At 44.8% G+C, this 26,274-nt stretch overlaps 1 protein-coding gene and 1 pseudogene across 1 annotated transcript; one reads left to right on the plus strand and one right to left on the minus strand.

Moving 5' to 3' along the window:
- Positions 1-19,330: 19,330 nt before the first annotated feature.
- Positions 19,331-20,131, minus strand: LOC125539403 (putative lipid-binding protein AIR1B pseudogene; annotated as a pseudogene).
- A 4,644-nt stretch (positions 20,132-24,775) lies between these two features.
- Positions 24,776-25,806, plus strand: LOC125533858 (uncharacterized). Its single transcript, XM_048697188.2, has one exon. It carries the CDS (start codon positions 24,823-24,825, stop codon positions 25,645-25,647), a length of 825 nt encoding a protein of 274 aa, XP_048553145.1. The 5' UTR covers positions 24,776-24,822; the 3' UTR covers positions 25,648-25,806.
- The last annotated feature ends 468 nt before the right edge of the window (positions 25,807-26,274 follow it).

Raw genomic sequence — 26,274 nt, forward strand, 5'->3', positions numbered from 1 at the left:
TTGTGCCTAAACTCCACTTAAACCGAAAAAGATTAAAAATTGCAACTTTAGCACTAAGTGTCTAATCACCCCCCTCTAGACACATCTACTTCTTGATCCTACAAGTGGTATCAGAGCGTTGGTCTCCATTGCCTTGGTTTAATCACCATTGGAGGAAGATGGATGTGTCTACTCTAGGGAGTCTTAGACATAGAGTGCCTATTCTTGATGGAAAGTATTTTCATGAGTGGAAAAATGAGATGCTTGTAATCTTCAATCAATATCATTTGAACAAGTATATTGCTAGCCCTTGTGCACCCCATGTTGATCCCTTGCATCCTACCCTAGACGAAGATATTGACATGATTCACAATCTTAGAACTATTGAGCTCATCATTAGAGGATTGCCCAAAGATTTGATTGCTAGTTTGCCTACTCAAAATTGCGCCTATACTATATGGAAATTTCTTGAGGAATGGTTTCCCAATCACTCCTTGAAAACTTTGGATGAAATTCTCCATAAATCTATTGCCTTGAGTAAGATGAACTATAGTGATCCTAGTTTTGGTAAATGTCTTCTTGAACTTGCCAATCTTAAGCATGCTAAAGGAGATGTTGGAATCATTAATGATATCATACTCAAAGCTATAAGAATTCATAAAAGTAACCACTTTGATCATTTATCTAATGAATTACCCTCTCTAGGAAATGATGAGTCACAAGATCATGATGAACATGAATATTATGATGATGATGACAGTGACTCCGATCTTGATAATGCAATGAGACATTTTGGTCTTATGGCAAATCTTCGGGGATATGAATCAGGAGGAAAGGAATGGGTTCTTGATAGTGGATGCACTGATCATATGACCGGAGATGAAGAGATGTTCCGTGAGCTTGCTGAAAACAACGGCCCTCGAAAATATGTCACCTTTGGTGATAATTCAAAGGGTAAAGTGGTTGGCCTTGGTAAGGTGGCCATCTCACATGATAGTTCCATTCAAAATGTCATGCTCGTTGAATCTCTTGGCTATAACCTACTTTCAGTATCTAGACTTGCTGATTTTGGTTTGAACGTCCTATTTACTGAGGTAGATTGCCAAGTATTTCGTCGAGACAATCATAAAATGGTCTTTACGGGTATGCGTAGAGGTGATCTTTACATTGTCGATTTCTCTAAAAAGGCACAACCTAAAACTTGCTTTGTTGCTAAATCCTCAAAAGGCTAGTTGTGGCATAGACGACTAGGTCACGTTGGCATGAGAAACCTTGACAAGCTTATTAAAGGAAATCATATCCTTGGAGTTAACGATGTCATATTTGATAAGGACAGACTTTGCAGTGCTTGTCAAGCAGGTAAACAGGTTGGAGGAAGACATCCTGTGAAGAACATCATGACCACAAGGAGGCCACTCGAGCTGCTTCACATGGATCTTTTTGGTCCCAATGCCTACAAGAGTCTCGGTGAAAATTCCTTTGGTCTAGTTATAGTTGATGATTTTTCAAGATTTACGTGGGTGTTCTTCCTCAATGACAAATTGCAGGTCCAGAAGATCTTCAGAAACTTCGCTAGGAAAGCCCAAAATCAGTTTGATGTGAAGATCAAGAAGGTTCGGAGTGACAACGGAACGGAGTTCAAGAACGCAAATGTGGACACCTTTCTTGACGAAGAAGGGATTTCACACGAGTTCTCGGCTACATACACACCTCAACAAAATGGAGTTGTTGAGAGGAAGAACCGGACGCTCATCGAAATGGCAAGGATAATGCTTGATGAATACAAGACGCCAAAGCACTTTTGGGTAGAAGCGGTTGAGACAGCTTGTCATGCAACAAATCGCTTATATCTTCGCAAGCTACTCGGCAAGACGGCATACGAGCTCCTCACCGGTAACAAGCCTCAAGTTGGATACTTTCGAGTATTCGGCTCAAAGTGCTACATTCTTGATAAGCATCGTCGTTCAAAGTTTGCTCCTAAATCTCATGAAGGTTTTCTACTTGGTTATGGATCAAACTCTCACACTTACCGTGTCTACAACAATTTCACCCGAAAGGTTGAAGAGACGGTAGATGTGAAGTTTGATGAATCTAATGGCTCACAAGTAGAGCAATTGCCAATTGATGTAGGAGATAAAGACCCTTCAGAAGCAATTCAAGATTTGTCCATTGGCAAAATTCGTCCAATGGAGGTGAAGGAGAGTACTTCATCTGTCCAAGTGGAAGCTTCTACTTCACAACAAGGTGAACCAAGAATCGACACGGAAGCATCCACAAGTGGGACACACCAAGATGAAGAAAACGAGGAAGTACGTCAAGATGAACATCAACAACCTCCTTCTCCACCACGACAAGAGAACGACGACGTCAACAATGAAGAAGGCCAAGAAGAAGAACAAGATGTTCAACAAAGACCCAAGCAAAAGCTCTCACGAGTTCGAGCAAGAATTGCCAAAGATCATCCCGTCGAGCAAATCCTCAATGATATACAAACCGGGAGAATCACTCGCTCAAAAACTCGTTTAGCTAACTTTTGTGAAAACTATTCATTCATCTCTAGCATTGAACCAATTAAGGTTGAAGAAGCATTGGAAGATCCGGATTGGATAAACGCTATGCATGAAGAGCTACATAACTTTGAGAGAAACCAAGTTTGGACATTGGTTGAGAAGCCCGACAACAACCACAACATCATCAGTACCAAATGGGTGTTTCGCAACAAGCAAGATGAAGATGGACAAGTGGTCTGCAACAAAGCACGTCTCGTCGCCCAAGGATACACACAAGTCGAAGGTATGGACTATGGTGAGACATATGCTCCCATTGCTAGACTTGAGTCCATTCGCATCTTACTTGCCTATGCTAATCACCATAATATCACCTTGTACCAAATGGACATTAAAAGTGCTTTTCTAAATGGAGAAATAGAGGAGGAAGTTTATTTCAAACAACCTCCCGGCTTTGTCAATCCTAAGAAACCAAATCATGTTTACAAACTTCACAAAGCTCTTTATGGTCTTAAACAAGCTCCTAGAGCATGGTATAAATGCTTGACCAAGTTCCTTACTACTAGTGGTTTTGAAATTGGTAAAATTGATTCTATTTTTACTAAAAGGGTTAATGGAGAACTATTTGTATGCCAAATTTATGTTAATGACATCATATTTGGTTCAACTAACCCTCTTTTTAGTGAAAAGTTTGGAAAGCTAATGTCAGAGAAGTTTGAGATGTCTATGATGAGTGAACTCAAATTCTTTCTCGGGTTGCAAATCAAGCAAACTAAGGAAGGTACATTTGTCTCTCAAACAAAGTACACCAAGGACTTATTCAAGAAGTTCAATATGCAAGAATGCAAAGGTATGTCTACACCCATGCCTACTAGTGGACATAATGATTTGACCAAAGATGGTGAACCCGTTGATCAAAAGGTTTATCGCTCTATGATTGGTTCATTGTTATACCTATGTGCTTCACGTCCCGACATTATGCTAAGTGTGTGCATGTGTGCTCGATATCAAGCTGCTCCTAAAGATTGTCATCTTAAGGCTGTGAAAAGGATAGTGAGATATTTAATCCATACACCAAATTTTGGCATTTGGTATCCTAAGAGGTCTTCTTTTGATCTTGTTGGCTATTCCGACTCAGATTATGCCGGAGACAAGGTTGATAGAAAGTCCACTTCGGGTACTTGTCAATTTCTTGGTAGATCTCTTGTGTCTTGGTCTTCCAAGAAACAAAACTCGGTATCCTTATCCACCGCTGAAGCGGAATACATTGCCGCTGGTTCATGTTGCGCTCAATTACTTTGGATGACCCAAACTCTTAAAGATTATGGGATTTATGTGAGACATGTTCCACTGCTTTGTGACAATGAAAGTGCTATCAAAATTGGTCATAATCCTGTACAACATTCTCGAACTAAGCATATTGAAGTTCGTCATCTTTCATTCGAGATCATGTTGCTAAGGGTGACATCAATCTTAAGCATGTTCGCACCGATAAGCAATTAGCAGATATATTCACTAAACCGCTTGATGAGAAAGTGTTTTGCAGGTTGAGAGGAGAATTGAACATCATTGATGCCTCGAACTTGGAGTAGAAACTCCATTGGATACATGCAAGACATGAGCTTATGACTAATCCATGATATATCTCTTATGATAACTATCTTATGTCTTGGATATATTTGCACCTTGCATGTTTTCTAACCCATGTAGGTGCTTGGTTGAATCTAATTCCATGAGATTGCGACTCACTCACATCTTGAGCAATCTCTACATCACCAAGACTCTACACAATAGTGGTTGAAGACAAGGAAGCACAAAACCATTCAAACATATCCTTTGACAAATTCTATGTTAAGCTTCATGATTGTCATTTTTGGATACACAAGTGCTCTTCCTTGCAAGAACTAACCCATGTAGGTAGATGAACTCAAACTCCAAGTGGTGCTCCCAACTCTTGATGAACTACATCAACCCTGAGCACCCACACAAGTTCAACTACATGAGCAAGAACCACACCACCACCCAAGGTATGTCATTCCATCTTAGAGAAGCTTTACTCCAAGACATGAGTCAAAGCAACTCAACAAGATGTGAATACATCAAGATGCTTAAACGAAAAATGGTAACCCCATTTTGAGCTTAAACGATGAGTATGACCTATGATCAAGTGTCCTCACTTGACTCCTAAGTCAATATACTCTAACATAGGTGACTATGTCACCGCCCAATTCTAGATGAAGTTCTCTTGTGTCCTTTTCTGAGTTATTGCATTTGTTCCTTGCATATTTGTTTCCTTCTCTCTCAAAAAAAAACTTCATCTAGAAACTTTCACTCTTTTCTTTTTGTCTTTGTTCTGCATATTTCTGCATCAAATTTCTTGCAAAGCCTTCAGCTAATTCATTGCAAATCTTTGTGAGATCTTACTTGACTAGTGAGCTGAGGTGACAAGTGTTTTTCTCTGTATAAACTCGATTTCACCGACTTGCAAATTTCGGTCCAACCGAATCTTTTCGGTACCACCGAAATGTGCCACTCGGTGCCACCGACTTTGTAATCAGAAAACCATTTTGCCACTTGTTCTACATTTCTTCTGATCCAGCTCCACTCAATGAATCTTGTCCTCCACAAGCATCACAATTTTATCCTCTGCTTTGTGCTGAATCTCAAGGACCAAACCTATTCGACGGATTCCAGGAGAAACCTTCTTGGAAATTGATGTCAAAGGGGGAGAGAGAGATCACATCAAAGCTTGTAGGAAAGAGAGATCACACCAAGAGAGAAAAAGTATTAAGGGGGAGAGAAAGTCTCAAGGATCCCAGATGTTATTAAGGGGGAGAGAAAGTCTCAAGGATCCCAGATGTTGTTAAGGGGGAGAGAGAGATCTCCAGGGAGAGAAAAATACTCAAGGATCCCAGATGCTTGATGTTCAAGAGGAGAGATGCCACATGTCTTTTTGGGGGAAAGACATGTTCATATGAACTCATTTGAATTAAGTTCTATTCAGCTCTGATTTTCTGTTTCCTATCTTCTCCCAATATCCCATGTAAGATTCAGGGGGAGCAAGACACCTAAGGGAAAAGAAATCAGCAAAATTCATTGCATATCTTTATTCTTGGGGACATGTTGAATCCAATGTGGTACCTTGTACTCACTCTCTACATGTCATCCCAGTCTTGGCATTCTTGTGGTTTCTTTTGTTTGCTCTGGCTAGTGGACGTACCTGTGTTATCTAACCTTATTTGCAGGTTCATTCCATCCTAAGCCAACTCGAGACCACAAGGTAAGTATATGCATCAAAATCATGAGTATGAGGAGTTCTTGCTTATGTACATACTGTTTGCAAGAAGGACTCATGAGCATGAAGGTATTTTCCTTAATAATCTTTTGCTCTGATGCATATGGCCAAGATACATGTAACACATTGCCTACTCTGTCATGATTATGCTCTCACATACCTCTATATTTCATATTTACATGAGTGCATACATGTAGGGGGAGCCTATGCTTGCTACATGTTCTTCCAAAGCTTTACTTGTTGTTTTGTATATCTTTATCTAAAGCTTTGATGTATGTTGCCATCAATTACCAAAAAGGGGGAGATTGAAAGCACAAGTGCTCCCTAGGTGGTTTTGATAATTGATGACAACATATCTCTTGTTGGACTAACACTTCTATCTAGCATGTTTCATATAAGTTCAACAATGGAGTGGCATGGACTAAAGGTTGTGGGAACTCCTTCAAGATGCTAAGGACAAGGGATTGGCTAAAGCTTCAAGCTCAAGACTCTTCACTTTTACATTTTAGTGATCCAAGATCACATTGAGTCCATAGGAAAAGCCAATAGTATCAAGGAGGGATGAGGTGTTGCTTAATGAGCCTCTTGCTTCATGTGCTTAGTGATATGCTCCAAAACCCTCAACTACTTTCCCATATCCACATATGACCAAAACTCTAAGCCAAACTCGGTCCTACCGATTCTTCCTATCCGGCGCCACCGAGTTTCACTTGTCATTAGCCACTACCAAACCCTAGCAATTCGGTTCTACCGATAAGGATCTCGGTCTCACCGAGATGGGATTGCAAACTCTCTGTTACCCATTGCAATATTCTCGGTCCCACCGAGATATGCAATCGGTCCCACCGAGATTGCAATGTAAACTCAGTGTTTCCCCTTTGTAACTTTTCGGTCTCACCGAGTTCCACTCGGTCTCACCGAAAGAGCAAATTGGTTCCACCGAGTTTGCCTGACCAACTCTCTGGTTAGCTAGTTACCAAATTCGGTCTCACCGAGTTTGTGTAATCGGTCTCACCGAGATTACGTTATGCCCAAACCCTAACCGAATCGGTCCTACCGAGTTGCATGTCAGTCCCACCGAAATTCCTAACGGTCACTAGGTTTACTATTTCGGTCAGACCGAGTTTATTGATTCGGTCCCACCGAGATTGGAAAACTGTGTAACGGTTGGATTTTGTGTGGAGGCTATATATACCCCTCCACCTCTTTCTCATTTAGTGAGAGAGCCATCAGAACACACACATCATTCCAACTCATATGTTCTGAGAGAGAACCACCTACTCATGTGTTGAGATCAAGACATTCCATTCCTACCATATGAATCTTGATCTCTAGCCTTCCCAAGTTGCTTTCCACTCAAATCTTCTTTCCACCAAATCCAAATCCTATGAGAGAGAGTTGAGTGTTTGGGAGACTATCATTTGAAGCATAAGAGCAAGGAGTTCATTACCTACACACCATTTGTTACTTCTTGGAGAGTGGTGTCTCCTAGATTGGCTAGGTGTCACTTGGGAGCCTCCGACAAGATTGTGGAGTTGAACCAAGGAGTTTGTAAGGGCAAGGAGATCGCCTACTTCGTGAAGATCTACCGCTAGTGAGGCAAGTCCTTCGTGGGTGATGGCCATGGTGGGATAGACAAGGTTGCTTCTTCATGGACCCTTTGTGGTTGGTTGCTTCTTCGTGGACCCTTCGTGGGTGGAGCCCTTCATGGACTCGCGCAACCGTTGCCCTTGGGTGGAGCCCTGTGTGGACTCGCGCAACCGTTACCCTTCGTGGGTTGAAGTCTCCATCAACGTGGATGTAGGATAGCACCACCTATCCGAACCACGGGAAAAACATCCGTGTCTCCAATTGCGTTTGATCTTTCCAAACTCTTCCCTTTACATTCTTGCAAGTTGCATGCTTTACATTCCGCTGCTCATATACTCTTTGCATGCTTGCTTGATATGTATTGTGTGTGTTGAAATTGTGCCTAAACTCCACTTAAACCGAAAAAGATTAAAAATTGCAACTTTAGCACTAAGTGTCTAATCACCCCCCTCTAGACACATCTACTTCTAGATCCTACAGTATCTCTGGGCCCACTTGGTAGGACATCATCATAATGTGCACAATGTGATCAAGGAGTTGATCACAGGATGATGTGTTACGGAACGAGTAAAGAGACTTGCCGATAACGAGATTGAACAAGGTATCAGGATACCGACGATCGAATCTCGGGCAAGTATCGTACCGCTAGACAAAGGGAATTGTATACGGGATTGATTAAGTCCTTGACATCGTGGTTCATCCGATGAGATCATCATGGAGCATGTGGGAGCCAACATGGGTATCCAGATCCCGCTGTTGGTTATTGAGCGGAGAGTTGTCTCGGTCATGTCTGCATGACTCCCGAACCCGTAGGGTCTGCACACTTAAGGTTCAATGACACTAGGGTTATAGGGAAAGTATGTATGCGGTTACCGAATGTTGTTCGGAGTCCCGGATGAGATCCCGGATGTCACGAGGAGTTCCGGAATGGTCCGGAGGTAAAGATTGATATATAGGAAGTATGGTTTTGGCCACCGGAATTGTTCCAGGCATCACCGGTAGTGTACCGGGACCACCGGAGGGGTCCGGGGGTCCACCAGGTGGGGCCACCAGCCCCGGAGGCCTAGATGGGCCAATAGTGGGAAGGGACCAGCCCCTAGGTGGGCTGGGGCGCCTCCCACCAAGGCCCAAGGCACCTCCAAGAGGGGAAGGGGGCAAACCCTAGGGCAGATGGGCCCTAAGGCCCACCCTAGGTGCGCCTCCCCCTCTCCCCCTTGTGGCTGCCACCCTAGATGGGATCTAGGGCTGCCACACCCCTTGGGGTGGGAACCCTAGGTGGGGACGCAGACCTCCCTCTCCCCCTATATATAGTGGAGGCAAAGGGGCAGCCCAACACGCGATTCAATCTCCCTGTTGGCGCAGCCCTACCCCTCTCCCTCCTCGTCTCTCGTAGTGCTTGGCGAAGTCCTGATGGAGTCCCGCGCTCCTCCACCACCACCACGCCGTCGTGCTGCTGCTGGATGGAGTCTTCCGCAACCTCTCCTTCTCCCCTTGCTGGATCAAGGAGTAGGAGATGTTACCGGGCTGTACGTGTGTTGAACGCGGAGGTGCCGTCCGTTCGGCACTAGGATCATCGATGATTTGGATCACGACGAGTACGACTCCATCAACCCCGTTCACTTGAACGCTTCCGCTTAGCGATCTACAAGGGTATGTAGATGCACTCTCCTTCCCTTGTTGCTAGATTACTCCATAGATTGATCTTGGTGATGCGTAGAAAATTTTGAATTTCTGCTACGTTCCCCAACACCCCCTGCCTCGTGGGCCCACGGTAGACCTCCTTCACTTATTCCTGCACCCACACACTCCTTCTTCCTCCCACAAACACCATTATCCAGCTCAAACCCGAGTCCAAGTTCATTTTGCTGCCATTTTCGATCTCCTTGCTCAAAGCACCTCTCACAAAACTGCTTGGGGGGATTGTTCCTTGGTATGTGACTCCTCCATTGGTCCAATTAGTTTTTGTTCTAGTGCTTTATTCATTGCAAATTTGTGCTGCCTAGGTGACCCTGTTCTTGAGCTTGCATGTAAAATTTATATGGTTCCAAGTAGTTCTAATGCATGATATGGGCTCTAAGCACTTGTAAGAGTAGTTGCTATCAATTTTGTTGAGCTTGGCTTACTTTTATTTTGGTAAAAAGAGTGGGGTCGATTTCCTTCAAAACAACTCCCCTTTGACCTTCTTAGTAAAAAGAGTGGGGTCGATTTTCCCAATTTCAAACCCACGATCTTGCAACAACTTGGTAAGGTGGTCATACCACGCACGTGGGGATTGTTTAAGGCCATAGAGTGCCTTATCGAGTTGGTACACATGATCGGGGAAATAGGGATCCTCGAACCCGGGGGGTTGTTTGACATACACCAACTCATTAATAGGACCATTAAGAAAATCACTCTTCACATCCATATGTTGCAACTTGAAGTTATGATGAGAAGCATAAGCAATCAACAAACGAATAGATTCAAGGCGAGCAACGGGAGCAAAGGTTTCACCGTAGTCGATACCCTCGACTTGGGAGTAGCCTTGAGCTACCAAGAGAGCCTTGTTGCGGACAATAATTCCATGAGCATCTTGCTTGTTCTTGAATATCCACTTGGTTCCAATGACATTATGGTTCCCCATTGGCCTTGGCACCATTCTCCACACCTTGTTGTGCTCGAAGTTGTTGAGTTCTTCATGCATGGAATTAAGCCAATCCGGATCTTCGAGCGCCTCATAGACCTTTTGGGGTTCAACACAAGAGACAAACGCATGATGTTAACAATAGTTTGCCAATTGTATATGAGTGCTTACCCCCTTTCGTATGCTTTGAAGCACATTTGTCATGAGATGACCCTTGGTAGATAGCTTGGATGCAATCTTGGCGGCACGACGCTCCAATTCCTCCTCAGGAGTGAGTTGAGTTGTGGTTACTTGATCATCTTGAGCGTCGTCTTGAGCTTGTTCTTGATCTTGAGCTTGCTCTTGATCTTGAACTTGCTCGGAGGAGAGAACTTGACCTTGGGCATCACTTGGTGGTTCAACGCCATCTTGAGGTTGATCTTGCCCTTGGTCTTGTTCATGAGGTTGAGGGCCTTCACTTTGTTCTTCGGAAACGTGTGGGTCTTGGGTTGGTGATGGTTCCACTTGAGTGGAACATTGTCCTTCTCCTTCGGCCACAAGGGGTTCCTCAATGGGTAGGATAAAACCAACACCCATTCTTCTTATGGCTTGGGGAGGAATTTCCTCACCTACATCACAAGTACCACTTTGCTCCACTTGGGAGCCATTATTCTCATCAAACTCCATGTTACACGTCTCCTCAATAAGTCCCGTGGACTTATTGAGGACATGGTAAGCATGAGAGTTTGTAGCATAACCAACAAATATGCCCTCATGAGCTCTAGCCTCAAATTTAGACAAACAAACACCTTTCTTGAGAATGAAACACTTACACCTGAACACCCGGAAGTACTTGAGGTTGGGCTTGTTACCGGTGAGTATCTCATATGGATTCTTGTTCAAGCCTTTGCGGAGGTAGAGCCGATTGGATGCATGACACGTGGTGTTGATGGCTTCGGCCCAAAAGTTGTATGGAGACTTGAACTCTGCCATCATGGTTCTTGCCGCATCCATCAACGTCTGGTTCTTCCTCTTCGCTACACCATTTTGTTGAGGGGTGTATGGTGCGGAATATTGGTGCTTTATCCCCTCATCACTAAGAAACTCATCCAAGGTGTAGTTCTTAAACTCGGTGCTGTTGTCACTTCTTATTGTCAAGATCTTTGCATTGTGTTGACGTTGAGCTTCATTTGCAAAGTTGATGACGGTTTGTTGGGTCTCACTCTTCCTTTTGAAGAAGTATACCCAAGTGTATCTTGAATAATCATCCACAATCACCAAGCAATACTTTCTACCCCCAAGACTATCAAAGGATGGAGGCCCAAAGAGATCCAAGTGAAGGAGCTCCAAGGGCCTCTTTGAGTAGATGATAGTCGTGGGAGGGTGTGCCTTCTCATGTAGCTTTCCTTCAATACAAGCACTGCAAGCACGATCTTTGGCAAAACTAACATTTGTTAGTTCATGGACATGGTCCCCCTTGAGAAGACTTTGCAAAGATCTCATATTGACATGGGCTAAACGGCGATTCCAAAGCCATCGCACGTCAACTTCAGCCATTAGGCATGTCATGGGCTTAGTGGGTCACTCCGAGAAGTTAATCACATAGAGAACGTTCTCGACATGCCCAACAAAGGCTACTTTAAGAGTCTTGCTCCAGAAGAGGGCCACTGTATCAATATCAAAGAAAGTGGCAAAGCCCATGATTGCAACTTGATGAACGGAAAGTAAATTGTATGCAAGGGACTCAACAAGCATGACCTTCTTGATTGTGAGATCATGAGAAATGACAACCTTGCCAAGCCCCAATACCTTAGAGGACGAGGCATCACCCCACTCGACATTGGTGGGCATAGATGGAATCTTTTGCACGTCCACCACAAAATGCTTGCTTCCGGTCATATGATTAGTGGCTCCACTATCGAGAAACCATGATCCCCCACCAGAAGCAAACACCTACAAGATATCAATGCTTGGTTTTAGGTACCCATTTTGTAATGGGTCCTTTGATGTTAGTGACAAGGGTCTTAGGAACCCAAATAGACCATTCAATGTACTCATAAGGAGAACCAACAAATTTAGCATAAACATGCCGGCTTTGTTGAAAGGGGTGGAAATGCCCTTCTTGACACCACCACCCTTCACATTGTTCTTCTTCTCCTTAGAGGCACCCTCTCCCTCTTTGACAAAAGATTGCATGAGAGGAGGTCGTTTGGCCTTGTCATTCTTCTTCTTGTTCTTGGACTTGGGTGCAAACCCAATCCCTTCCTTGGCCACAACTTCCTTTTGATTGCTCAAGAGATCGTTGAGGTTCTTCTCACCTTGTATGCATGACACAAGGCCTTTCTCAAGTTGCTCCTTCAACTTTGCAATCTCCTCAACAAGATGCACATGCTCACAACAAGGGTTAGTAGCATTTGCATTATCAATTAAAACCATATGAGGAAAGGTGGCTTTCTCCTTGGTTAGCCTCACTTGGAGTTGATCATGAGACTCTTTAAGACTAGCATGAGTACTCTTCAAGGCCTTGTGAACCTTGTCAAGTATATCAAACTCCTCCTTGAGTCTAGCAAGATCAATATCAAGTTTGTCCTTCTCGGAATTTAGCACATGAGACACAACAAGAGCATTATCAAGATCTTTCTTTAATTTAGCATGGTCACCGTTGTGTGACTCCTCAAGAGCCAAGCAATGACCACGCTCTTCCTCAAGAGCATTAGAGAGATCCGATATCTCACCATCATAGTCATGACTATGCCACTCCATCTTAGAGATGGTGTCTTCGTGAGCCTCGATCATGTCATTGGCTTCACCAAGTTGTTCCAAGAGAGCAATGAAGTGCTTCTTGGATTTACCCTTAAGCTTACTGATAAAAGACTCAAACTCATTTTCCTCACATTGGACCCCCTCCCCCCACTTTCATCAATGCAATTCGTCAAAGAAGGATGAGTAATGATGGTAGTTTTGATGTTGGGGGTTACCTTGTTGGTGGCTTTAGCCATGAGACACTTGGCGGTGATGTTCTCATTGGGTGAGTCGAAGAGGGATGCCCGTGGGGTTGTCGCAATGGCCATGGAGGCCATGGAAACCGTCTCACCGTCTTCATCATCATCATCCTCATTGTACTCTTCTTGTGCCACCAATACCTTGGGAGGAGCCTTCTTGGTGAAGTGGTTCTTGTTGGGGAAAGACTTGGCCTTGTCCTTACGGATGAGCTTGCCACCATTGTCCTCCCTCTTCTCATAGGCGCACTCCGCAACAAAGTGGCTCACATTTCCACAATTTTAGCAAGTCCTCACACGTTGCTTGCCCTTGGCGCCACTTGAGCTTCTCTTGTTGAAGTTGGGCCTTGAGTTCTTCCTGCTCCAAAATTTTCTTGAAGCGAGAGCCATGTGCTCATGATAATCATATTTTGTATCCTCGGGATTGCTCTCCTCTTCCTCCTCTTCTTCCACACTAGCCTTGGCTTTCAAGGAAAGGTTGGGATTCTTTCCTCTTTGAGAACGCAACACCGCATTGTCGGCGGTCTTGTCCAAGATACTCATTGCCACAAACTCATCCAACACTTCACTTGAGGACAAGGTGTGGAAGTCCGGCCTTTGACGGATGACGGAGGACGGAGGACATGGCCTTATGGTAAGGCATCATGGCTTTGAGAAATTTCCGCTTGATCCAATTGTCATTTGTATCCTTGCTCCCATGATCTCGGAGACCACGAGTGTGGTTAGTCTCCGGTAGAGATCACGAGGTTCTTCACCTTCATTCATAGCAAATTCATCAGCTTCATCTTGCACCACTTCATAGTTGGAGCGTTGAATGCTTGCGCTGAAGGAAATATGCCCTAGAGGAAATAATAAAGTTATTATTTATTTCCTTATATCATGATAAATTTTTATTATTCATGCTAGAATTGTATTAACCGGAAACATAATACATGTGTGAATACATAGACAAACAGAGTGTCACTAGTATGCCTCTACTTGACTAGCTCATTGAATCAAAGATGGTTAAGTTTCCTAGCCATAGACATGAGTTGTCATTTGATTAACGGGATCACATCATTGGAGAATGATGTGATTGACTTGACCCATTCCGTTAGCTTAGCACTTGATCGTTTAGTATTCTGCTATTGCTTTCTTCATGACTTATACGTGTTCCTATGACTATGAGATTATGCAACTCCTGTTTACGGAGGAACACTTTGTGTGCTAACAAACGTCACAACGTAACTGGGTGATTATAAAGGTGCTCTACAGGTGTCTCCAAAGGTTCTTGTTGGGTTGGCGTATTTCAAGATTAGGATTTGTCACTCGGATTGTCGAAGAGGTATCTCTGGGCCCACTCGGTAATGCACATCACTATAAGCCTTGCAAGCATTGTAACTAATGAGTTAGTTGTGGGATGATGTATTACGGAATGAGTAACGATACTTGCTGGTAACGAGATTGAACTAGGTATTGAGATACTGATGATCGAATATCGGGCAAGTAACATACCGATGACAAAGGGAACAAACGTATGTTGTTATGCGGTTTGACCGATAAAGATCTTCGTAGAATATGTAGGAGCCAATATGGGCATCCAGGTTCCGCTATTGGTTATTGACCAGAGAAGTGTCTCGGTCATGTCTACATAGTTCTCGAACCCATAGGGTCCGCACGCTTAACGTTCATTGACGATATAGTATTATATGAGTTATGTATGTTGGTGAACGAATGTTGTTTGGAGTCCCGGATGAGATCACGGACATGACGAGGAGATCCGGAATGGTCCGGAGGTAAAGATTCATATATTGGATGATATGGTTAGGCCAAGGGGTCAGGCCCACGGGGCTATAAGTTGGTGCAAAAGGAGTTTTGCAGAGGCTAGGGGCCAAACGACGGAGACCCTGGCGTCTGGCCCTGGGCCAGACGCCGAGGCCCATGGCGTCTGGGCCAGATGCCAAGGATTGTGGCGTTTGGTCCTGGAGTCCGAGCGGGACTCTTTCCTTTCGGGCAAAACCGACTTTGAGGAGGCTTTTGCTCCAAGTTTCGACCCCAGGGCTCAACATATAAATAGAGGGGCAGGGCTAGCACCAAAGACACATCAAGAAACACCAAGCCGTGTGCCGGCTACTCCGTCCCCTCTAGTTTATCCTCCGTCATAGTTTTCGTAGTGCTTAGGCGAAGCCCTGCGGAGATTGTTCTTCACCAACACCGTGACCACGCCGTCGTGCTGCCGGAACTCATCTACTACTTCGCCCCTCTTGCTGGATCGAGAAGGCGAGGACGTCACCGAGCCGAACGTGTGCAGAACTCGGAGGTGTCGTGCTTTCGGTACTTGGATGGGTCGGATCGTGAAGACGTACGACTACATCAACCGCGTTGATATAACGCTTCCGCGAACGGTCTACGAGGCTACGTAGACAACACTCTCCCCTCTCGTTGCTATGCATCACTATGATCATGTGTGTGCGTAGGAATTTTTTTGAAATTACTACGTTCCCCAACATGTGCTTCCCTTGTAAAGGCAAACAACATGTTGCCATGCTTCCTTTGCCATGGTGAATGGTCGATGCGCAATATCTTCGGGAGGGATTGCATCTTGGATGATGAAGAGTGCATTCTCGTTGAATTGATGATCCGCGGCTTCTCTTGGGGTGAAGTTGCTTGGGTCATGCGGATAGAAACCTTGCTCAATGATTCTCCAAAGGTTAGCATTAACATGATTTAAATGACGTTTAAAGTGATAGACCCAAGCGTCAAAATCCTCATTTTTCACAATCTTAGGAGGAGAATCGGCATGATTTAAATGAGTGGAGGGAATCAGTCCTCCATAGGTAAGTGGAGGTCCCACATGGGCAAAGATGCCATTACCACGTTTACCACTAGACAAAGGAACTTTATCACTAGAAGCTTCCCCCTTGTCAGAGTTAGTATCCGTCACCTTGTTAGTGGGATCGGCCACTTCCAACGGTGCGGTGGACAATTTAAGACCATCAAGAAAGTTTTTAAGCACGCCTTTGACCTCGGCCGTCATGGAGGTTTTAAATGTGTCCAAAGCCACATTGAGCTCCTCACGTCAGACCGAGGTTCCCCCATTGGCCGTAGACGAGGACGGAATCACACCGGGGTGCTCCTCCTCACCGTCTACGGTGTCAACCATACTCTTCGGACGACAAAGTCCGTAATAAAGAGATGAGGCTCTGATACCAATTGAAAGGATCGATATAGTTGACTAGAGGGGGGTGAATAGGCAACTAACAATTTTTAGCTTTTCTTTACCAATTTAAACTTTGCATCAAAGTAGGTTGTCTAGATATGCAACTAGGTGAGCAACCTATATGATGCAACAACAATAAGTACACAAGCAAGCACGGGATGTAACACAAGATGAGCTTGCACGAGTAAAGGGTTGAGATAACCAAGAGTGGAGCCAGTGAAGATGAGGATGTGTTACCGAAGTTCCTTCCCTTTGAGAGGAAGTACGTCTCCGTTGGAGCGGTGTGGAGGCACAATGCTCCCCAAGAAGCCACTAGGGACACCGTATTCTCCTCACGCCCTCACACAATGCGAGATGTCGTGATTCCACTATTGGTGCCCTTGGAGGCGGTGACCGAACCTTTACAAACAAGGTTGGGGCAATCTCCACAGCTTAATTGGAGGCTCCCAACAACACCACGAAGCTTCACCACAATGGAGTATGGCTCCGCGATGACCTCAACCGTCTAGGGTGCTTCTTAAATAGACGCTTTCCATAGGACCCTTCATATTCCTCTGACACGTGGAAGCCAAGGCGACGGAAGCACAGAAGCTGAAGGGTATTATATTTAATGTGAAGACAAAGCTTTCCGAAGCACCAGGGGGAGCCCACTTTGTGAAGCTGAAGGTGTAAGCCGGATACAGCGTCATCGCCGAAAAGCCGAATACAGTTCCTTTTGATCAAATTGCTTTGAAGTGTTCGGAGGAGGAACCTGGCTTGCAATGCCGAAGACAATCTGCGCGTCGGACATATCATCATTGAAGCCTGGTTCGGGGGCTACTGAGGGAGTCCTGGATTAGGGGGTCCCCAGGCGTCAGGGACATGTGATGTGGGTCGGACTGTTGGGCCATGAAGATACAAGATAGAAGACCCCCCCCCCCCGTGTCCGGACATGACTCTCCTTTGCGTGTGTGGCAAGCTTGACGTCCAGATGTATGGTTTCCTTCCCCTGTAAACCGACCTTGTACAACCCTAGCCTCCTTCGGTGTCTATATAAACCGGAGGGTTTAGTCCGTAGAGGCAATCATAATCGTACAGGCTAGACATCTAGGGTTTAGCCATTACGATCTCGAGGTATATCAACTCTTTTAACCCCTATACTCATCAAAGTCAATCAAGCAGGACGTAGGGTATTACCTCCATCAAGAGGGCCCGAACCTGGGTAAACATCGTGTCCCCTGCCTCCTGTTACCTTCGATCCTTAGATGCACAGTTCTGGACCCCCTACCCGAGATCTGCCAGTTTTGACACTGACACACATCCTCCCATTGCAAGATAAATATATCAAGTTGGCCAAACAAAACCCAAATATCGTAGAATAAATACGAGGCTATAAGCAATCATGCATATAAGAGATCAAAGAAGACTCGAATAACTTTCATGGATAAAAAGAGATAGATCTGATCATAAACTCAAAGTTCATCGGATCCCAAGAAACACACCGCAAAGGAATTGCATCATATGGATCTCCAAGAGACCATTGTATTGAGAATCAAACGAGAGAGAGGAAGCCATCTAGCTACGAACTATGGACTCGTAGGTCTATAAAAGACTACTCACGCATCACCGGAGAGGCACCAATGGACATGATGAAACCCTCTGTGATTGTGTCTAGATTGGATCTGGTATTTCTGGAACTTGCGGCGGCTGTAATTGATTTTCGTCGACTCCCCTAGGGTTTCTGGAATATTGGGGTATTTATAGAGTAAAGAGGCGGTCCGGTGGGCACCCGAGATGGGCACAATCCACCAGGGCGCGCCTGGGCCTCCAGGCGCGCCCTGGTGGGTTGTGCTCCCCTCGGAGCACCCCCCTCCCCCAGGCGCTTCTCCGGCCCATTAGTTGTCTTCTGGTCCAAAAAAATTCACAAAAAGCTTCGCTGCGTTTGGACTCCGTTTGATATTGATTACCTACAATGTAAAAAAACATGCAAAAAACAGCAATTGGAACTTGGCACTATGTCAATAGGTTAGTACCAAAAATGATATAAAATGATTATAAAATAATTATAAAACATTCAAAAATGGTAATATAACAGCATGGAACAAAAAGAATTATAGATACATTGGAAACGTATCATAAATGCCAAATATACAGTATTGCCCGACACAAATCAAACCTTGTTAACTTAAGTTCAACTACCCATTTGCACCTATGAATAATAGTTACGAAGAGTTACGTATGGGATTAGCTGGCAAATTTTGATTAGAGGGAAGGGAGGCCCACCTTGAAAAATTAGGGAGGGGGGGAGAGAGATTGGTGAGAGTTGGACACATGATTGCATGGGTTAGTTTTCGTAGATGTATGATTTTTGTATACTCACGGTCAGAAACTTTGTCCACCATTTTGGTGGGGATTGTTTAGGGCACATCTAGATGTGTCTTAGTTATTGCACATCTAAGTGACACAAGCAAATATAGAAAGGAAAAGGAAAGGAAAAAGAAAAATGTCCACATGTATCTTCGCGTAAGATCAATGATATAGGACTTAGATGTGCAATACTTATGGCACATCTAGATGTGCTTTAGCGAAACTGTTTTTTTTTTACAATTATTTATGAGTGAAACCTTGGTCCACCATTGATCGAGCCTATTTGATAAGTCACCAAACAGTATTACAGCTAGCACCGGAAGCGCGTGGTAAAAATAAACTTTATTCATCACGCAGATCGTACAAAACGAATATAAACCATAAGCCATGAAAGAACTCGCCAAGAAAGAAAGAAAAGAAAGAGAGAGACTAATAATAAAAAGAATAAAAATGATCCACGCGCGTGAATCCGGTGACCCCCCCTCACCACCGATGAACAAGGTCACCGGCGAAGGAGAGCCGCCGGAGAACGGCGCTACAAGATTGGCCTTCTGGTGGCGGCTATGGTTCCAACCGCCAGGACGAGAGGAAAAAACGATCTAAAAGAAAATCAGTTCTAGCGGCAACAATAGTTGGACGCATAATCACATAGGTCAATTTTCGTAGGTTCCTTCCGTAGATTTAGGATTTTGGTATACTTTGGGTCGGAACCTTTGTTCACCATATTTTTTGTGAGGGAAACCTTCGTCCAGCATTGATCAAAGCCTATTTGGCAAATCACCAAACAGTATTACAGCTTCCACGGGAAGCATGTAGTAAGGAAAAACTTTATTCATCATGCAGATCGTACAAAACTAATACAAGCCATAAGCCATGAAAGAACGCGCCAAGAAAGAACGATAAAAAGAACATTAAAAATGATTAAACCGTCTACATACGTACTCTCTGTAGCATGCATGCATGCATGTGCAGACTTGTGGCTAGCACGTCAAGTAGCAAAACCAAGCAAACAACGTAACCGGCAGAAACAAAACAACTGATCAAGCAGAACAATGCCCCTCTCGCACCACTAATCCGCATGGCCGCATGCAGCCAACGTATGCGTGGGCTGCGTGTCACACCTTGCTAGATCGCTTAGCACATGAACCCGGTGGGCGCTTTCTTGCCGCAGTGGTTGAGGATGAGGCTGAGGTTGATGGGGAGGTTGAGCTTGACGATGCTGAGGACGCTGGCATTGATCACCGTGCAGAGGCACAGGGCCGCCTCGACGTCGACGAGCCCATCCACCAGCGGGCAGCACGGCAACGCGGTCGGCCTGCCCACCTGGACCTTGACCAGGTTCAGCGCGTTGACGCACGCGCCCACTTTCAGCGCGTCGCGTGGGCACCTGCCGAGCGAGCCCGGGGTCGGGGTGGGCGTCGATGGGGTGGGCGTCGACGGGGTCGGGCAGTTTCCCCCGCACGCGCTGGCCACGGAGAAGACGACCAGGTTCACGGCGAGGAACAGCGCGATCGATGCCTTGCCTGCCATTGCTGCCGAGTGATCAGTAAGCACAGATCAAGTAGCTGATCTGGAGCTCTGGACTGCTAAGTGCTTGTGATGCCCTAAGGGTGGTGCTTGAGTCTGGTATTTATAGGGGGGAGATCGGTGCCATGCTGGTGAATTATTTGCGTGCTTGCGTTCTCTTGCTCGTGAACTTGCATGTGATCGACGGCAATTGGGAGTCTGATCTGGATCGGTTTGCTGAAAAATGGCGCTAATGACAAGATCGCTGCATTAGTGGGTGCATGTTGGCGTTTGTTCCTGCTTGCTGATTGATGTATCCTTGAGTATTATGACCTGGACGTATTGGATTGTTGCTAAACTGTTAAGCTGGCTCGTAACTTGAATATTGCATCTTGTCGGTCACGGACGTGAGTACAACATTGCACAAAAATCAAACCAGAGGATTAATAAGAGGCAAGACCAACTTGTTTGAAGGCTTCCAAAGGACCAGCCATATTCTAGGGCATCTCCAACGCCAGACGCTTAGACGGACGCCAGGATATATTTCCCATTGATTTCCCGGCCGATTAGCAGTTAGCCCATCAAATCCTAGCTTAGGTGTGGCATCGATGCAAAGGTTTGCATCGGGCGCTAGGCCTCTTTTCTTCGCTCCGCCAGGCGTGCGTGGTCGTAATTAGCGCTTGAAGTTAGCGCTCAGCATTGGGAGGGTGGGGCGCTTAGGTATTTTTTATTTTGTGATATTTATTTTTTCCTTTCCTAAGCGCCTCTTGAAGCTTCCAGCATTGAAAGGCACAGAACTGGCTGTTGCTCAATGCAATGATACGCAAGTTACATATTCGCGAAAAAAAAAGAACTGTCTGTTGCTTCAGATGGTTAGTGGTCAAAGTTTTCTTTTTTGCGGGGTGTTCGCGATCATAGTTATACCTCTTCTTCTTTTTCCATTTTTCTTTTTACGGAAAGGGCCAGATCTAGTTATACCTGATGTATACAAAAATGTAGAATGTGTATGAGAAAAGTAGACATAAAAAATATTTCTAAATATATGTTAATCATGTATATGAAAAATGTTAAACGTGTATATAGAAAATGTCCCTGGTGTATATAGAAAATGTTAAACGTGTATATACAAAAATATAGAATATGTATGAGCAAAGTAGACATAAAAAATATATATACTTTTAAATGTTCATTATGTATTAAAAATGTTAAACTTGTATATTAAAAATGTTAGACATATATAAAAAATGTTCCTGATATATACGATGTATATGAAACATGTAGAAATAAAAAGTATGTATTTCATAAAATTAGTCGATGTATTTGAAAATGTTCATGTTCTATATGAAAAAAAAAGATGAAAAAACAAAAAAACAAAAAAACAATGAAAAACATAAAATAACCCAATGAATAAGAAATAATCAACAGATGTTCTAATGATCGATGAAAACAGTAAAGAAAAATACGTACAATAAATGAAATAAAAAAGGCAAAGAAATCAGGATAAAAATAGGGCGATGCTACGCATCGGACGGTGGATAGAACGAAAACATCTACCGCCTCCGACGCCATCCGATTGACTCAAAAATAACCGTTAGATCTCCTCAAGCGTGTGTCTCAAATTGCAACAAGCTTGTCTTTGCGATGTTCGCTCTGCAAAGACGGCTTCGTTGCAAAACCACCCAAAGTGTATTTTTAGCTTGACGTGTTATTTTCTTAAGCGTCATTTTTGCAACAATGATCATGTTGCAGAAATTTTATTTGCAAGGTTGAGTTGCAGGAAAAAATTCGTCTATCACCTTGTTTATCTTTTGCAACATAGATGATGTTGCGGAATGAGCTTTGCAACAGAGGTTATGTCGCAGATATTTATTTCGTCTTCACATTTTTGTAACATCGATGATGTTTCGGAAGAACTTTTGCAACATAGATATGTTGTGGAAAATTTTGCAATGAAATGATGTGGAGAAAACACCGTTGTTGCCTATGCATATCACACAGGCATAACCGTCGATCGTGTTGCAAACGCCGGTGCTGCAAAAACTCACAGTAAAAGACCTTGTTAAATGAAACATCTGCACGTCCAAGTCCGGCCGCCATGGACATGCCGTGGCGAAGCTCAAGCTCGGGCTGGTCCCTTCCTGCATCGCTCCGCGCCACACATGTCGCCCCAGCCATCCCAACCATGGTCGCGCGGCTGAACCGCAAAGCGCATACGTGTACAAGCTCCGCCTAGCCCTCCGTGCGAGCTTCACTCTTCCATGGCCATTACAGGTGAAAAGAAAACAAAGGATGCGATAAGGCTGAGAAAGGGGAGAAGATAAGGTTGGTGAGACCCACAAGGACACATGTAGCATAGAGGTGGCGGCGGACAAGCAATGAGTTTTCAGTCGGCTGATTGATAGCCTTTTCCATAAAAATAGCGAAAAGGAAAGAGAAACAAATAAAAGCAAACAAAAACAATGAAATTCGAAGAGAAGAAACAAAGAAAAGAAAGAAAAGGAAAAACGTGTGAAACCCGATAAAAAAACAAAAACTGGAAAACAAAAGGAAAAGGAAGTTATAACGAAAAAATGAAAAAAATAAGAAGAAGAAAACTGGTGAAAAAACAAAAATAACAGAAAGAAATAAAAACAGAGAAAACTAGACCTAAAGCCAACCTACAGCTAATGAGAAAACTGCACTAAAATGGCTGGCGCGCTCGTGCTCGCCTATAGCGAGACAACCTACCGTCTCGCTCTAGGCAAGAAATAGATCTCGCGTGAGTGAGGGCTAGTTAGGAAACCAGCGTGGGTGCGGCTATGTGCCACATGATGCGAGGTGCACAATTTTCTTTTCTTGAGACAACAAGGTGATCATGTTTAAATGCATTATAAAAACAATTGCGTAGGTTATCATATTTATTTTCATTAAAAATGTACATGGTATTTTAAAGAAATAATCAGCATTTCCAAAAAATGTCTATGAAATTGTTTATACAATGTAAGAAAATTATTCATGCTTAAATGTTTATTGGCATTAAACAAATGGGCGGCGTGTATTTCGGGATGTCACCGTGTATTCTAAATATGCATTTTTAAAGATTGTACATCATGTATTTAAAAAATGTCCAACATGTGTCAGAAAAGCACTTCACATGTGCTCTAAAATGTATGTTGTGTACTGAGAAAAAAGCAGATATGGATTGAAATAATTGAAAATCGATGAAAAATTGAAAACCGACAAAGAAACAAAACAAAAAGCAAAAAACTAAAGAAATCTAGAAAAGAAACAAAGAAAACCGAAGTGAAACAAAGAGAGAAAAAAACCAAAAAAACAATGTGAAAACAAAGAAAAACAAAGTAAAATGAAGAGAAAAAAAGGAGAAATCAGGTGAAAAACAAATAAAACCAAAGGAAAAAACAAAAGAAAACAAAAAATATCTGATGAAAAACGGGGCAGTGCGAACCTACGACAAACCGCAGTAATGAACTGGCCCGCTGGTCGTCACCTATAGGGGGAGCAACTAGTTAATGAGTGCTCCTTCGGGAGCCTCGCAACGATCAGCGCCACTTGGCGCGCTCTCAGCCATTCGCCACGTGTCGCCCTCTGGACGCTTCTTTCGGATTTTGTTTTTTTATTTTTCCGCACGCGTTTTCGGCTTTTTAAACGGTTTTTTTGGGGTTTTTTTGACGTTTTGGTTTTCCCCCGGTCTTTCTTAGCTTTTTGAAAAAAATCGCGAAAAAACATGTTTTCTTTTTTTTCTTTCGTGAAAGTCATGGTTTTTCTTCTGCGAGAGGCACGGTTGTGCTTTAGCAAGAGTCACGGCCGTGCCTCTCGGAAACAAAAAAATATTTTTTTTGTTTTTTTCTTTCTTTCACGAGAGTCACGGTTTTGCTTTCGCAAGAGGCACGGTTGTGCTTTCGCGAGAGTCACGCCCGTGCCTCTCGGACAAAACGCGTTTTCTATTTTTTTTCGTTCGTGAGAGTTACAGTTTTGCTTCCGCGAGAGGCATGGTTATGCTTACGCGAAAGTCATGACCGTGCCTATCTGAAAGGGAAAAAAAATACATGTTTTCTGTTTTTTTTCTTTCGCGAGAGTCACGGTTTTGCTTTCGCGAGAGGTACGGTTGTGCTTTCACGAGAGTCACGGCCGTGCCTCTCGGAAACGGAAAAAACACGGTTTCTGTTGTATTTTTCCTTACACGAGAGTCACGGTTTTGCTTCCACGAGAGGCACGGTTGTGATTTTACGAGAGGCACGGACGTGCCTCTTTCGGAAAGGGAAAAAACCGTGCTCCCGGTTCGGTTTTTTCACCCGGTTTTTTTCATGAAAAAAATTCGTCAGAACCTATCAACATGGGATCTAGTTTTGATGATCTCGACGCGAGGAATCCAATGATGAAAACAGTTCGAGATTTGGACGCACGATTTAAGAGATAAAACGTTTTGAATAAACAGATCTACGAAAAAAAGGAAAACTTTCAGGTTGCGACAAGTGACACGCTGCATGTGCGCCACTTGTCGTGACCTGAGAAAGTGGAGTGTTCTTTGCAACGAGTACTTCTTAATTAGTGATTTTGCCTATAGGGGCAATTTCTACGGGCGAACCCGCCTGTGCAGGAGGCCTCCAAAAGCAGCCCATAATTAACTGAAAAAGGAAAAGCCGAAATCAGCCCACGGGGCCGAGAATATTCGATGCATCGTTCCCTTCACTCTGCGAGTTCTTGAGATTGCGGTTACTCCCACTTCCCACATCAAAAATGCGCACGCTCTCGCCTCACGAGGCACGCAGAAATCAGATCGAATTTGCGCGCTCCCGACGATGCGGTTGCCAAAGCGCGCGCGCACGTTCCGGCGAAGAGCCGCAACCCCTCAAACCTCACACGCGGCCGCTCAGACCGCAACAAAACCGCCCGTTCCCACATCAGTGCGGCCACCACCGACGGAGAACGCCACTGCCGCGCCAGAAACGGAAGAAGCCCTGCCCATGGACACGCCGCTGGCGGCGACGCGGCCGGCGAGCCGTCGCTCGAACCCCGTGGTGGAGCGGAAGCTCGTCGAACTTGACGACTGCCTCGACAAGGCGCTCAACTCCCGGCCGCGGCGCTACGACGTGGACGCCAGACTGTTCCCGGAGATCCAGGCCAGGATCGACTTCCTCCGCTCGCTCATCGCCGCCGAGCGGGACAGCCACAGCCACAGCGGCGGGCGGCCGGGGCACCTTGTCGAGGCCGAGGAGCGCTTCGGCGTCCTCGAGAGGGCGTTCCAGCAGTGGGCGCAGAGTGTCGTCGCCGCGGCAACCGAGGAAGAAGAAGCCGATCAGGCGGCGTCCGAGTCCGATTCCGGGTCGTCCGGCGGCTGCTCATGCAACGACTCCTGCTCCGGCTTCGAGTTCACGGGCCCGGAGGTGGCGCCCGACCCCAAGTGCAGCCCCGGGAGCGGCGACGCGGCGGAAGCACACAAGGAGGCGGCCGCGGCGATAGAGGTGGCGCCCACGACAGGTACTGCCGCTCGGCGGCGCTGGTGGAGACGGCGCGCCGCTCTGTGCGGCGCCGCTGGCGTGGTGGCGGTGATCGCGCTCGCGGCCGGGTTGGCGTTAGAGTTTGCCGCGGTGGCGGGGCCGTCCGTCACCCTTGTTCCGACGTAGATTACGTGATGGCTCTTTGTTTTTATCCTTGTTCTTCCGCTGTTGTCAGTGTTGTGAAGTTTGAAGTTAAGTTGTCATCTGTTCATCCTTGCTTTATTCAGTACAAATGTGTATTTGTAAGTTTCTGAATAAATATTCGGTTTCACAGTCTCTCTGGAACCATCAAGTTAACGTCCTTTAATGAACTTTATTTATTGTTTTTATGAATTTGTCTTTCTGTTATGCATTTCATGCTTCCAGTCTTTTTTGTCAAGATTTCATTATATGATTGATTTGACCTAAATCGCATCAGCCTCAAATTGTATAGTGCACTAGTCCCCATGTACAAAATCAGAAGGTCATCCATCCAGAATTAGGAAATAGTATCAATTTACTTGATCAGAAGAAGCAAAATAGAAGGTGTTGTTATTACGAACGTTCGCTCGCTCGCTCCACCGAGTTTGATGTTGCTTTCTTGTGCTCATCGCCATTCGCATCACCGACTTTCTCCACGGAATTTCGTCCCCTCTGGCGCTTGACGACCATAAGAAATGAAGCGATGTACGCCTACATGGTCGCTTTTAGTGGGGCAAGCTAAAGATTAAGTGGGTGTGTGGTGGGTCGAATTGAGATGAACTCTGAGTTGTG

Source organism: Triticum urartu, chromosome 2A (assembly GCF_056163025.1).
Source record: "Triticum urartu cultivar PI428250 chromosome 2A, HENAU_Tu73, whole genome shotgun sequence".
In the NCBI taxonomy this organism is placed as follows: domain Eukaryota; kingdom Viridiplantae; phylum Streptophyta; class Magnoliopsida; order Poales; family Poaceae; genus Triticum; species Triticum urartu.